General features: G+C 34.8%; 1 protein-coding gene across 1 annotated transcript in view; it reads left to right on the top strand.

Moving 5' to 3' along the window:
• The window catches only part of paplna (papilin a, proteoglycan-like sulfated glycoprotein), a 31,377-nt gene extending 16,376 nt beyond the window's left edge, over positions 1 to 15,001 (top strand). Inside the window, exons 12-19 of the mRNA XM_035951637.2 lie at positions 3,945 to 4,149; positions 5,519 to 5,695; positions 6,333 to 6,483; positions 7,886 to 7,966; positions 10,131 to 10,353; positions 10,574 to 10,658; positions 11,738 to 11,864; positions 13,315 to 15,001. Coding sequence (XP_035807530.2) covers positions 3,945 to 4,149; positions 5,519 to 5,695; positions 6,333 to 6,483; positions 7,886 to 7,966; positions 10,131 to 10,353; positions 10,574 to 10,658; positions 11,738 to 11,864; positions 13,315 to 13,862 — 1,597 coding nt within the window. The 3' untranslated portion in view covers positions 13,863 to 15,001. The remainder of the gene's footprint in view (positions 1 to 3,944; positions 4,150 to 5,518; positions 5,696 to 6,332; positions 6,484 to 7,885; positions 7,967 to 10,130; positions 10,354 to 10,573; positions 10,659 to 11,737; positions 11,865 to 13,314) is intronic.
• Positions 15,002 to 15,055: the final 54 nt, after the last annotated feature.

The following is a 15,055-nucleotide window of genomic DNA, read 5'->3' as shown; positions in this document are numbered from 1 at the left end:
CTAGTATTACCCACAGGGTCAGCAGGAGTTTTAGATCAATTCTATGCTGATGAATTGAGAAAGTTCCAGAAACACGTTCTGGAGCAGCTTGCTGACTGTTGTTGGTGTTATGATGTCTGAAAGGATGGCGTACCTGTATCCACCACAGTTGTGGAGATCCTCAGAGAGACCCAGAGCCTTTGTGTTCAGGTAACAAGGTTCTGTGGTCGTAGTGAAGCCAACACGGGGAGAAAAATCACTAAACCAATGTTTTTAGTAGGTCTCTTGATTAATATCCTTCATCTTCATACATGTCAAACTCTACGGATGCCCACTTGTATCACCATCTGGTACAGTCCTTAACCCTCCTGTTGTCCTCATTTACGGCCACCAAAAAATATTGTTTCCTTGTCTGAAAAAAATCCAAAAATTCAGCAAAAAAATTCTCCAAATTTCTAAATATTTGCAAATCCTTCAGGAAGAAAATTCCAATAATTCTTTAAAAGTTTCCCTTAAAAATTTTATTACAAAAAAATCCCCCAAATTTGGCAAGACAATTCTTGTAAATATTTTCAAAAAATGAGTGAAAATCTTCCAAAAAAATCCTAGAAATAGCTAAAGTGATTACATATATATCAGTAAAACTTCTAATATTTTCTTTAAGAACATTCACAAAAAAATCAACCAAAATCCAGTGAAATTCTCAGGATTTTGGTTGATTTTTTTGTGATTGTTCTTAAGAAACATTTTTAACATTTCTTTTTTCCCACCAAAAAATGTTCAGAGATTTCCCCAAAATATTGAAAATGTGGACATCAGAAGTTTCACTGTGAAAATACATTTTTTTCCACATTTTCAAACTTTAAAACAGATCAATTTGACCCATAGGACGACGCGAGGTATTAAAATCCTTATAGATATTAAGACTTGATACCCAGGAACATTTTAACCCTCTGAACTACAATCAGTTTATGAGGCTTTTTAACTCACATTTTTGGTCACTGTGGCCTCATTTTTCACTGAAACATAAAGTCCTGCACCTCTATGGAAACAGCACAACCATGACTAGAAGGAGAGAGAACTTAGAAATGTTTTCTATGCAGTTTGACTCAGTTATAATGGCATAAATCATAAAAAATAAAAAATTAAAATAGAATTTCTTTAAATATTTATTTTACAAAAATTAAAATACACTGGAATCAGCAGGTTTAATATCTTTTAAAGTGCCCACATGTGTTCCTAATGCTGAAAAACTAAAAAAATGGTGGCTCTAAATACTACAGATATCTTACTAATTCCATTTTTGATTAGTTTTAATTCCTGTTTCCTCTCTGCTCTGTGTAAACACTGCCTGCAGTTCAGCTGAAATGTCCCTGAACTTTTGTCATGTGACTGTTGGTCACAGCTGAGTGACTAATAGCTTTATGGTTGCATTAAGGAGTGTAGAATTTTTATATTTTTTACAGAATCAGTTTCATGCAAATCATAAATTTTTGGGCATTTTTAAAATAAGTTGTACACGCACTATAAAATGAAACAAATTATGATTTTAGCTTAAACTTGGTTATTTTTCCCAATCAACTGCGCATTAAAGACAATTAGTTCAAAGGCTGTTAGAAATGTAAAAATCCTGTGTTTTTTTTCTATTGTTACAGTTTTTGAAGCCGATAAATGGTGTCATTTTTGGTGATTTTTAAAAATAAGACAACATGACAGAGTTTTTCGGGTTCAGAGGGTTAAATCCAGAGGGAGAACCATCCACACAGGAAGAAATCTGATGGACAAGTTTATGTTTTTAAACCTTACAGCACAACAGAAGCTGCTGATGCTGTTTCTTTTGTAATATGAATGATTTTATTTACATCCGTAAGAAATTTAAATGGAGGATAATCCATGTAATTTTAGGGCATTCCTAGAAGTTGACATGTCTGCATCTCTTTCTCATGGACACCTGGACTCTAGAAAATGCTAAAATAGCCATAAATGATCCAGAAATTCACTAAATGTTGGTTGAAATCACTCTGTTCCCCTTTTTAGTGGTGTTTGATTCCAGTGTCTGTGTTTAGAGCGAAGCCTGTTCCTCCATGTTCGGTGAGAACGAAGGCGAAGGGCAACTGTCCACCTCAGAGATCTCATTTCAACCTACTAATGATCTTATTTTGTTTGAGAAACACAGATTTAAACATGATTTAATGCCATATTTCCATCTAAACCCTCATTAACCCCCCAGCCTGTGTCCTCCTGCACTGATCTCTGAGCTGAGCTGCTGCCTGGTGGCTTCAGTGATCTGTAAAAGTGTAGCTGATGTGTCGGTGGGTCGGAGGTTGTCACGCTGAGGTTGCTGTGGATCGTGGAGCTCTGGATGGGAGACAGCAGCAGTAAACAGCAGCAGCTTCACTCAGTGACTCTCTGGAATTTCCTGCTTCTCGTCTTTGATGCTGCTGCTGCTCAGAAACCTGAGAAGTTTCAGAAGCCTGAGTGGCTGCAGCCTCAGTTTCCCTCAGCTTTGACAAGCGCTGCATGGAAGAGAAAGAAGCAGATACTTAAATAAAAGTACCAGTATTTCAATGTAAAAGTATTCCATTATAGCTACACTGTAAAATATACTGTATATTTAAAACAATTAAGCAACTGTAAATAAAAAAGCAATTTTACAGCATCTGGGAGACCCAAAAAGAAATTGTGAAATAAACATTAAAATGTTGTGAGTGTAGAATAGACAGATCTGCACATTTTATAGGATAAAGGGGTCTAATCTGAGTAATTTAAAAGCATGGAAGGATTATTTTCATGAGAAAAATTTTCAAATATGCAATTTTGATACATAAAAATGTGTTTTTAAGGATTTAAGCAGTGACATGAGAGAGACTTTGAGTTTAATATTCAATTATTGCTGAAATAGCTCAGCGTAAATTCAATTTATGTGTATGATGATGGATATAGTATAAATTTACACAAACTGTTTATCAATTTATTATTTAACCTACTAAGAGCTGACGTCCATATATGTGGACATTGTTGGACTTTTTATTTTTTCAAAAAGAGCATATTGTTCATAATAACAGTTAAACTATTTTAAAATTTATAAACAACAATAAAAAAATTAATAATGTAATTTTTAAAAAAAAATATGTATATGTATATATATATAAATCAAATATTATCCGGATATTAAATTTATAATACGGTCAACAGTCAATTATCTTGTAAAAATTTTAAAAAAAAATGTTCTGAGACTAAACTAAAAATCTTTCCATCTTGTACTTTTATTTGAGCTTTTTGATTTAGATTTTTCTTTAAAAATATCATAATTTTCCATACAATGCATTTAATTCAACATGAGATTGTGTTTTTTTGTTTTTTTTTAAAAGCTTTTTAATGTTTATTGAAACATATTTATGTCTGTAAAAGCAATGAAACTACAGATACTGCACTCTTACATTTTAGGATTTTCTTTTTTTTCTGTTATATTTTATTATAAACTAAAAGCAAAAGCATTTTGTAGATTTAATAAGGTAAAACAATCAATTTGAAAATATATTGTAAGGGCTCTGGGAAACTGTAATTCACATTTTTCTCTAATATTTGCCCTTCTTCTATAATAACTGATCCATACATTAATCAATAATGAAGTACTTAATACTTGAAACTTTATATTTAATGAATAAAAGCTTTACTTTAGTGCCTCACTAGCCCAGAATTTTAATTACCAAAAACATTCTGTCCAATATCAGGTGTTGATGATGCTCAGAAACTTTCGTTTCTCAGTTAAAGTTGGAAGTTTCAAACCAATCAATCTTGATTTGTTGATTTATTGAATGTAAATATTTTTTTAGAATGAATCTCCTTCCATCAGTAGTAGTATTTAGTACTGTAGTATTCACAGTATGTAGTATAAACACAGTAGATGTATCTGTTTATGCTGCTGATGGAGTAAAGATACTAACCTCTGTCTGGTTTCTCAGCTGGAAAACCGGCGAGTGGAATGCCTGCTCCGTCACCTGTGGTGGAGGCTCTCAGGTGCGCAGCGTGCAGTGTATTTCCCATGATGCATCTGGTCCCCGCGTGGTGGAAGACGCCGTTTGTGCCGCTTACGCCGAGGCTCCTCCCACTCTGCAGACCTGCAACATGCACAAATGTGCCGAGTACCAAGTGACTGCATGGAGCGCCGTGAGTGAAACTAAATGAATAATAATAATAAACTTTTCTTAACAAAGTTTGAAACAAAGTGCTGAACAGGAAGACACTAATAACATCATAAGAACAAATCAAGACCAGCTGCCTTTACAAGTTCATATTTACAAAAGACAACCTTATACGTTCCTTTGTCACATACGTCACCTTTTTGTTTCACTAGATGGTATCCATAATTTAACAAAAGAGGGAAAAATCAGTAAATTAACACAAACACAACACACAAAATACTTTTCTGAGTTTTTTCCCCATAATTATATGCCATTTTTAATAAATAATATACTTATTTTTTCTTTTAAATAACTGCAAATATCTGTAAAATAATTGTCTATATGTTTCTTTTACAAATAGAGAAAAGTATGAAGCATAGTATATAGTAAATAACTTTTTTCAGCGATTTACCAAAACTGGGACAATCTGTAAAATAACACTGTTTAAAAGAAAAATGTTATTATTTTTTATCATAATTATTCATCATTTTTATGTGATAATATACTTATTTATTTTTTCTTTTAAATAACTACAAATATATGTAAAATTATTATCTATATGTTTTTAAACAAATAAATAAAATATAAAATATAGTATATGGTACATATTGTTTTTTAGTGATTTACAAAATTGGGACAATCTGTAAAATAACTGTTTAAAAAAATATTTTGAATTTCCTCCACATAGATTTTCCTTTTAAACAATGTAAAATATTTGCAAAACAACAATGTTTTTATTGGTTTAAATACAGTAAAAATTGTATAATTTTGCACTCAAACTATATGTAAAAAAAATAAAATAAAATTTCTTTAAAAAATGATTTTTTTCATTATGTACAGTTTTGACCTTTTTTTTCTGTTACGGTCAACATGTAAATAAATTTTTTTTCTATTATGTTGATGGTTATTATATGTTATCTAAAAAACAGAGAACATAAAATATTAAATAATCAAAACTTGAAAAATATCAATATTATAATAAATTGTTTTAAAAAGTACCGTTAAAACTGGCAAACGGTAGGAAATCTTCTCTGTGGTCAGGTGTTAAGTGTTGAAGGTTGGTTTGTGTTTATCAAAAGTCCACCATCAATGCAGGAGTCTTCAATCTAAAACTGATACTTACATAAAAAATAATGAAAACAGAAGCTAAAAAAACTGTTTCAGCACATTAGATGTAAGGTTGAAACTGATTTAAATGGGCAGTTCACAGATTTTAGTTGACTCTCATGTTGTCATCCACCTGTTTTTTAACATGAACTACTGTAGTAACTCACCTATTCCTCATTTTATCTCATTTTGCACCGTTAAAAGCAGCTGTGATCCTTGTTATTTATACATGACCTGTGTGTCCTCAGTGCTCGGTCACCTGTGGTCCAGGTGAGCAGACCAGAGAGGTGACCTGTGTGGGTTCAGGTGGGATGAGGTTGGAGGAAACTTCCTGCAGCACTCTGCTCCGTCCGTCCTCCGTCCAGCCCTGTCAGATGGCCGCCTGCTCCAGACAGATCAGCTGGCATGTGGGACAGTGGGGTCTGGTGAGTGGGAACACGAATATTTACAGTCCTGGCGTCCACACACTGCAAAAACTCAAAATCCTACCAAGTCTGTTTGTCTTATTTTTAGTCAAAATGTCTCATCCCACTTCATTTAAGATAAATTTACTTCACAAGTGACATTTCAGCAAGATGGAGGGACTTGTTTGAAGACAATGCATCTTAAATATCTTAAGTCAGAAAATCTTGAAATTATCTTGTTTTGAGTTGTATTTTATAAGAAAGATCAAAATAAGTTTGATACATCTCAAATTAGGAGGTTACATGGAAGCAAAAATCTATTTTTGAATGAAAAACTTCAAATTTATTTTTTTAGCATGTCTGGCTTATTTAAGACACCTAAGGTTGACAATCCTGGTAAAATACAGCTTAAAATAAATTTTCCCAGCTAACTGTAAGAGCTCAGTATTTGAAGTATCATATCTTATTTCAAGAAATCTCACCAAGCCATTTTTCACTTGTTCTATTGGCAGATTTTTTTCCCACTTATTTCAAGGTAAATTTCCTTGAAATAAGTTTTTTTTTTCTTGTTTTGGGAGGGGCATTTTTTCCAGTGTATGGCTGATTTCATCTCTGTTTTCCTTTTCATCGATGCTAATCTTTCCTTGTTCCCCCTCAGTGTTCTCGTAGCTGTGGTTCCGGCTCTCGGGAGCGTCAGGTGATCTGCTCGGACCAGGAGAGGAACCTTTATCCCGTGGATCAGTGCAACGGCCAACCAAAACCCACCACAGTGGAGCGCTGCAACTCCCAGCCCTGCTACAGCCCACAGGGTGAGAACATGCAAGGACACATACTGTCTCCCTGCTGTGCTGGTTTTGCTCTGTTTCTATTGTACCAATACTGGAAAGTTATATAGATATTTTAATATTTACAATTATGATTTGTACCCGTACTTCCTGAATTTTCACTGTCACTTTACTGTTTTGTTGAGTCAGCTACAGTTGTACCATTTTTTCTTTTTTTTTCCTTTTTTTTTAACTGAAGCTTAATTTTTATTTTTGTATTGAAATAATAATATACTTAGTTTATCTTTCAAATAACGTCAAATATCTGTGAAATAATTATATTTTCTGCTAATTTAAATTTAGTAAATAAAGAAAAAATTTAATTTTACAGTCAATTGTTGTTTAAAAAAATTAGTTTCTAATTGTAAAAATGCAGATTGTTGATATGGACATTATTCATAGTTTGGGATGGTTTTTTTATGTTTAACATATATATTAATATATTTTTTTCTGTTATCCTACTGGATATTATCTGTAATTTAACAGAACTGGAAAAATCTGTGAAATAACGGTTAAAAAAAAAAAAAAATCACCCACCATTTTACAATCTTAAGTATACAGAATGTTCTTTTAAATAACAGAAAATATCTGTAAAATAATTCTATTTTTTCCTAATCTAAACATAGTACAAAAAATAGTGTAATTTACAGTCAAATATTGTTTTAAAAAAAATGAATTAATTACTAATTGTAAAAATACAGATTCTTGATATTGACATTATTCGTAGTTTTGGACTTTTTTAAAAAAAAATTCTTAACATGTAAATTTGTATTTTTTTCTAAATAATTTAACCAGATATTACAATTTTTAAAAAATATATCATTTTTCAATCTTAAATATACAGAATTTTTCTTTTATATAACAGCAAACATCTCTAAAATTATTGTATTTTTTTGCTGATTTAAATGCAGTAAAAATAGTGTAATTTTATGATCAAGTTTCAAAAAAGAACATAACATTTTTGATATGGATGTATGTTTTCACCAATTTCTTTAATGTAAATTTAGACTTTTTCTGTCATTTTTGCTGGATATTCTCTGTAATATAACAAAACAGGAAAAATCTGTAAAATTCATAGTAAATTGTTAAAAAAAATACAGTTATAAATGATTAAATGTTAGTTTTTTTTGCAAAAATGCTGACCTTTCCATCTAAATTTCTGGAGTCACGTTGCATTAAACATAGAAAATGATGCAATATCTTTTTAAACAAATGCATATTTAGTAAAAAAAATCACAATGCAGGTTGCTCTTTAAATAATTTATGAAGAGATAGATAGAAAATATGACAAGAAACGGTCAGATAATACACTGCCAGGCTCTGACACAGTGACGCAGCGACATTACAAACTGTCGTCTCATTGTTGTGTGTTTTTTTGTGTGTTCAGTCGTTCCCAGCGTTCAGGACCCTCGAGGACACGACAACAGTCAGACTGGCTTCCAGCCATATGTGCCGGATCACGCAACAGGTTAGACTCCTTCTCTCTCTGAAGCCAAACAGCAGCAGATATACTCTTATAGCTGCTATCAGACGGTCAGGAATAGTGAGATGAGTGGCTGCTGTGACACATGTTGACAAGTTGTGAGTTTTTCCTGCAGTCTGATGGTTCTTCTGCAGGTTTTCCGTCATGTTGGATCCTGCTGAAGGTGTTCTGATGTAACTCCTGCCACTTTGTCCCCATCAGTCCCCCTCCATCCCAGCACTAATTATCCAGCCATGATTGACATGTTTTCAGGCTTCCACCGGCATTGTTGGCCTGATTAAAATATTTCCGGAGCACTGAAGTGTGCTAGCGCTGGTGGTGGCGTTTCTGGCATGTTGGCCACCATGTGCTGTCCCAGCGCTCAGGAATTTCAGATTTTGGAGGTCTTGTGTTTATTCTGATTGTGAGATTATTTATTGTGGTCGCTGGGACTTTATTTGTCTATAAACAAATGGTTTGGAAATGTAATAATAAGTGTTTTTGCATTCTTTTGTGCTGCCTGTGAACACTCGCTGTGTGACCTCCAGCACAATAATGTACAGTAGACGCTGTTGTAAATATGCACAGTGAAGTGTGAACTTCTCATCTATTTACAACACTGTGACCTGCAGGGGGTGCAGTATGCATGTAAAATGACACTGTACCATTATTTATACCTTTGTTTTTACATTTTTCAAAACTTTATTATAATTATTTACCATTTCTAATTAACAATATGCATGTTTTTTCATTCAAATAGTGAGAAAAATCAGCAAAATAATATAAAATATATTTTTCTTTGCTCATTTAAATACAGTTAAAAAAGTGTCATTTTCATTCAGCAAATATCTGTAAAACCATGATATTTAATAATGATACTTTTTTGCTGATTTAAATAGTGTAATTTTCTGTTCAAATGTCGTACAAGAGCAAATTACTGTTGGTAAAAATACAGGTTTTTGTTGTGGATGTGGTTTTTTTTTATAGTTTACATGTAAATTATTAAGTTCTGTAATTTTACTGGATATTATCTGTAATTTAACAAAACTGAACATTTTGTAAAATAATACTTTACTATAATTTTTGCTTTTCCCTTTTCAAAAAACATTTTTTAATTATTTCAAAATGTTATTTATTTTACCATGATTATTTACAGTTTAATATACATACTTTTTATGTCAAATAACTGAAAATATTAAATTCTGTAAAAAAAAGTGTAGTTTTATGGTTAAATATTGTAAAAGAACAAAATACTATTTGTAAACATTTTTGATATGGATATAATCACAGTTTTGTTCTGTTCTTCAAGGTTAAAATGTAAATACTTACCTGTTTTTGGTGATTGTATTGGATTATATGTACAGGGGAAAATTGTAAACTAACACTTTATTGTTATTTGTACCTTTTTAAGAAACAAATTCTTTTTTACATTATTATATTAGTTTTATTTACCATTTTTGAATACATAATATGCATATTTTTCTTTCAAATAATGGCAAACATCTGTAAAATTATAATATTGCTAATAATTGCATTTTAATACAGTAAAAATATACATTTAGAACACTATTTACAGTTTTCACTCATTTTCTATTTTATGGTTAACATGTAAATTTTGACTTTTTCTTGTTATTTTACCTGATATTATCTGTAGTTAACACCAAATGAAAATGTGTGTTTTTTAATGCATAAATTGTGAAAAGAAATTACAGTTCAAAATTTTAAATGTATAATTTTTCAGTGCACATTACTGTTACTACCACACAGAGCACTGAGCACTCAAAATGCTGACTTTTTTGTATCCAAATTCCTGCTTTTATGTCTCATTAAACATAGAAAATGACGATTTAACTTTAAAAACAACAACATAACAAAAACCATAATCATTTAGCATTATTGAATTATAAATATGCACCTTTTAGTTTTCAAATAATGGCACATATCTCTAAAAAAATTTTTTTTTGGTTAAGTTTTTTGCTAATTTAAAAAAAAAAAAACTTATGTAATTTTATGGTCAGACGTTGTAAAGGAACAAATTACTGTCTATAAAAGTAGAGCAGATTTTGATGTGGATGTTAGTTTGTTTTTTAAAGGACATGTATAAATTAATACCAGCCAGTTAGTACCAAACACTGTGTGAATTCTCTTCCTCTGGTTGTTTGTATTTCAGTCCGTAGACCCGACACGAGGGATCCGACCCAGACCAACAGTGTCCAGGACCCCCACAGCTCGGCTCCGGCTCTCCACTGCAGTCAGTCTTATTACGGCTGCTGCCCAGATGGACGGACCTCCGCCGGGGGCCCTCAGGGTCTGGGCTGCCCTCACGCTCCGGCTCCGACTCCGGCTCCGACTCCAGCTCTTCCTCCAGCTCAGCCGTCCTGCATCCAGACCAGGTATCCTGTCATTACTCTGTGGTTCGTGTGGACTCTGTCTGGGTTCTGGTTTTATGGCTGCATTATGTGACCACACTGACCAGCGACGCTTCGACACGACGCACCGCCACAAGAATTCCCTCTAGCAGACCACGCTGAGGTTTTCCTAGAAATGTCACATCTGCACATTTTGTCCAGACTTTGAGTACAGACTGTTTGATTGCTGGTACGTGTTTTCCAGTTATGGCTGCTGCCAAGACGGTGTGACGGCGGCTCAGGGCCTCAACAGGGAGGGATGTGTGGAGTACGTGGCCCCGGCACCCACTGTAAGCAAATACAGCACGTTATTACAGTTGTTTTTACATTTTAGCTGACTAGGGCAGAGTATATGTTCATTTTTGCCATTTAAGATGTGTTTTATGCCTTTATCTTAACTTTAAAAATCAATGAGACAAGGTAAAATACACAAAAATGGAGTTATGTAAGTCAAAAATCAATAGTAAAACTAATTTAACCCTCATGCAACATTTTAGTTATCTTTACTTTTGATAATCTGATAATCTTGGCTATGATGTGGTATAAACTGTGTGGATGCAAAACAGTTACACTCAGGATCTTAAAGACAAAAATGCCCCCATTAAGTGACTTTATAAAAAATAAAAAATAAAAAAAACACACACATAATAAAATATCAGACACTGGATAAAAAATATAATGTTATATAAAACTGAAAGATCAGAGTTAGTATTGGTTGAAAGATTTACTTAGTGAAAGTTTAAAATCATTTTACTATATAATATTTTTATGGCAGGAAATTTTTAACATCCTGAGATTTTTATTTTTAAAAATCTATTTCCTTACAAAAACCTATTCATCAGGAGCAAAAAAAAATTTCTTGCATCTCTTATAAGGAAAATATTACATTTTTTGTGTGCTTGTGTTACAACCGTAGTGTCAATTAAGCAAACTAGCAATTAAGTGATTAAAATCCTGAAAAAAATGATTGAATGAAGATAAAAAAACTCCATGAAAGTGGAAAAATAATAATATTGTATATTTTTATGGCATCTGTTTGTCCTTAAAGTCCACATTGAGAGTTTAAAAACTGGATAAAAAATAATAAAACTTATGATTAGTAAGGATTAACATTGTTGTTGCTAATCAGCGACACATCCCAGACTATGAAACACACACAAAAGATTGTCTGAGCATCTATTATATGGAAAACATTTATTTCTTTGTGTGTTTTTTCATAAATAAAATCAACAGTGCCATTAAAAGATTTAAAAGTTATGGGATTTTTTTTTATTAAATTGACACCTAAGGGTTCAAATTATTCTGTTTTTGTTAATGATTGTGTTTTTAAACTGTGTCTCTTCTACTCCTTTGCATCATTTCTCTCCAGGCTGCTCCTTCTCTGCCCACTGAAAACGCTGTTCAGTGCAGAACCACCACTTATGGCTGCTGCTACGACCGAACTACACCTGCAGAGGGACCCAGCGGAGAAGGCTGCCCCGACCCCCCCACCCACAGTAAGAGCTGCTGCAAATAAAACAGGACACATTAGTCCTTTTAAAGTAGTAATCATGAAGAGAAAATTTTGTCTTGGTCGTCCTATATTTTTCTTATATTTATTTTGGTGCAAACATAATAATCTTTCACATTTCCTGCTCCAATTTCTCTACATGATCCGGAGATTCTACCCTTCTAATTAGAGGGTGTAGTGACACAATGGTTAAGTTGCAGCTCGTTTTATCACCAAAGTCATCTTGTTGCATCTCATTTATTTACAAAAAGCTTTAAAACTTAATACTCCCAGCTAAAGGATTAAAGGATTATGTCTGTATTGTCTCAGTAATTTGTCATCATTTGAATCAGCAAAACCTTCAGCCATTTTTGTAAATAAATGAGTTGCAATATGACTTTAGACCCCAGCACAATAGTGATTAATGAGGTACGCAGGCATCAAATAAGCTTTAAGTAGTTTATATGTATATTATTGTTGTTACCTTTATAGTTGTTAGACAAAAATGATTTTCAGCTTCATCGGTTAACATATAAACAAGAAAAAAAAATTTAAAAACTCACTCTTGTGGCGTCCAGATAGCTCAACAGGTTGAGTTGGCGACCCATGAACAGATAGATAGATAGATAGATAGATAGATAGATAGATAGATAGATAGATAGATAGATAGATAGATAGATAGATAGATAGATAGATAGATAGATAGATAGATAGATAGATAGATAGATAGATAGATAGATAGATAGATAGATAGATAGATAGATAGATAGATAGATGAAACCTTTATTGATCCCACAGCGGGGAAATTTACAGTGTAACAGCAGCAAATAGGGCTATAGTTCCCGACACAGCGGCCTGGGTTCAAGTCCTGCTCACGGCCCTTTACTGCAGGTCTTTCCCCACATTCTTCTGCCTTCTTTCCTGTCTGCCTCTTCACTTAACTGTCTAATAAAGCCAAAAAAATTCACTGTTGCGATCAAATGCTAAGGGCTATTTTTAAGGTGGAATGTTTTCTTGTTACTCAACACACAAGTGGACATTAAGAATCAATCAACACACCTTAAATATCAATATGACCCTTTGTTTTTGTTGTTTTTCCTGCTTGACATACAATTTAGTCATGTTTGGATCTTCTAGTGCTCAAAAGATGGAGATAAATTTCAACAGAATTATGCAACTTGGAGAAAACTTGGAAGAAAAAGTGGCATCAGTTTAGTTTTCTTATGTGGCCATTTGTAGAAAATTGAGAGTAAATAGATGAGAAGAAATAAAAGGATGAAAGGGTGTTGTAGTGCTCAGAGTACTGACTAAAAGAAAGATGAAACTGGGTTTTTCTGCAACAACAAACACTCACATTCTAATTCCATGGGATGAAAATAGACGTGCTGCCTTTTCTTGCCTTGTGCTGCTTAACAGCTGTGATAAAAACAGTTAATTTGCTTGTTTCTTTGCTGCAGTTGAGCGATCCATCTGCTCCCTGCCTCGTGCCGCCGGCTCCTGCAGCAGCTGGGTGTCCCGTTACCACTTCGACGTCATCACCTCCAAGTGTGTGCAGTTCTGGTATGGCAGTTGCCACGGCAACAGCAACAACTTCATGACCCGGGCGGAGTGCCAGAGGGCGTGTCCGCTACCTTCACCCAGCCAGCAGGGACCACGACCGGGAACTCCCGCTAGAGAATCCACCCCTGGAAGACCCACATCTGGAGGACGTGGCACCGCCGGAGCAGGAACTTCATCCGGAGGTCGCACCACGTCCGGAGCAGGTGCAACGTCTGGAGGTCGCACCCCATCTGGAGCAGGCACCCCATCCACCGGAGGATCCACCGCCGGAGGGTCGACACGCAACATGGGGAGGGTCTTCACCGTCCAGGGCGGCTCCACCAGCGGCACCAGCAGACAGGCCACCAGCGCCGCCACACATGCCCACAGAGCCAGAGTCTTCATGAGGACCCGCCGGCCTTCACCCGCCACAGCTGCACAGCACACCGGTCCAGCTGCGAGGTAAGACCCCGAAGACCCAGGGAGCCTTCTCCAACCCCAAACCCCACCATCACCACCACCACCACCAGCAGCAGCAGCAGCAACCCTGGCTTCATATTCCTGCTGAAGGAGCCCCACACCACTATGTCCACTGGGGGCCAAAAGAGTGAGCTGAAGGAGATTGAAGCACAATCTAAAGACTAATCTAAAGCACATGTCTTTTTAACTATCTTCATTAAAATTACTAGTGTAATATCTGTACATGTAAAACACAAGAGTGAAGTCTTCATCGTGCCTTTTCTTCCAAGCCTTTGAGACGAGTTAGCTGAAAAATAACTCAAAAACCTTGATCTTGCTGAACCCAAATGCTTTAATGTTGAATCTGACTGTGGTTTAGACTGGATGGACGTAGCCTCTGGGTCTCAAAAATGAAGCAAAAATGCATTCTTTCTAAGAGCCAGCAGGGGGCGACTTGTCTGGTTGCAGATTGGATTGAAGTCTATGAGAAAATGACCCAACTTCTCACTTGATTTGTTACCTCAGTCAACATTTTTCTCATGAGTTTATGGTCTCAATTGCTAATATCAAGTCTCCCTCAATACAGCGTGATGTTCATTTAGTAAATTTTGGTCTAATTTCAGGGAAAATGGATAATAAAGTCGAGCAAATTCCAAACTCTAGGCTTCCTAATGCTAATCTACAAACCATTATGTGACGTCTTGGAGGCTACGTCTATTTTTTATATACAGTCTGTGCTCAGAAATAGGTGCTAAGATTCCCGTTTTTTGATCAGCAGCATACTTCATGCTTTATTTCGCGCAGCCTGCTCTTAATATAGACTCAATGTCGCCACGCTAATGTAGCCTTGCTTTCTAAAACACCACCGCAGACTCTCACTTCACGCCTGCTTTACGTAGCAACACCTTCCTTCTTCCTTTCGACCTCGACGAAATGTCAGGAGAAAAGTCGACAACCTCACAGCGACACCTCAATGGACACTTCTGCTGTTACATGTTTCTGGGACTGTTCACTGTCTGTCTGGAGTTAATGTCGGTGCTTATTAGTGCGTGCTACCTCACTTTGTCAGTCGCCACCACCTTCTGTTTTGTGTGTTTGTGTTTTCACCTTAAATCAAACTAATAAAGGTTCTGCTGTGATGCTTCATGAATGTGTGTCGTCACTAAAACACTTTGTTTCGTCTAACTTGTGTGTAGATTA

This window comes from Amphiprion ocellaris, chromosome 20, assembly GCF_022539595.1.
Source record: "Amphiprion ocellaris isolate individual 3 ecotype Okinawa chromosome 20, ASM2253959v1, whole genome shotgun sequence".
Lineage (NCBI taxonomy): Eukaryota > Metazoa > Chordata > Actinopteri > Pomacentridae > Amphiprion > Amphiprion ocellaris.
This window is presented reverse-complemented; position numbering and strand designations above follow the sequence as displayed.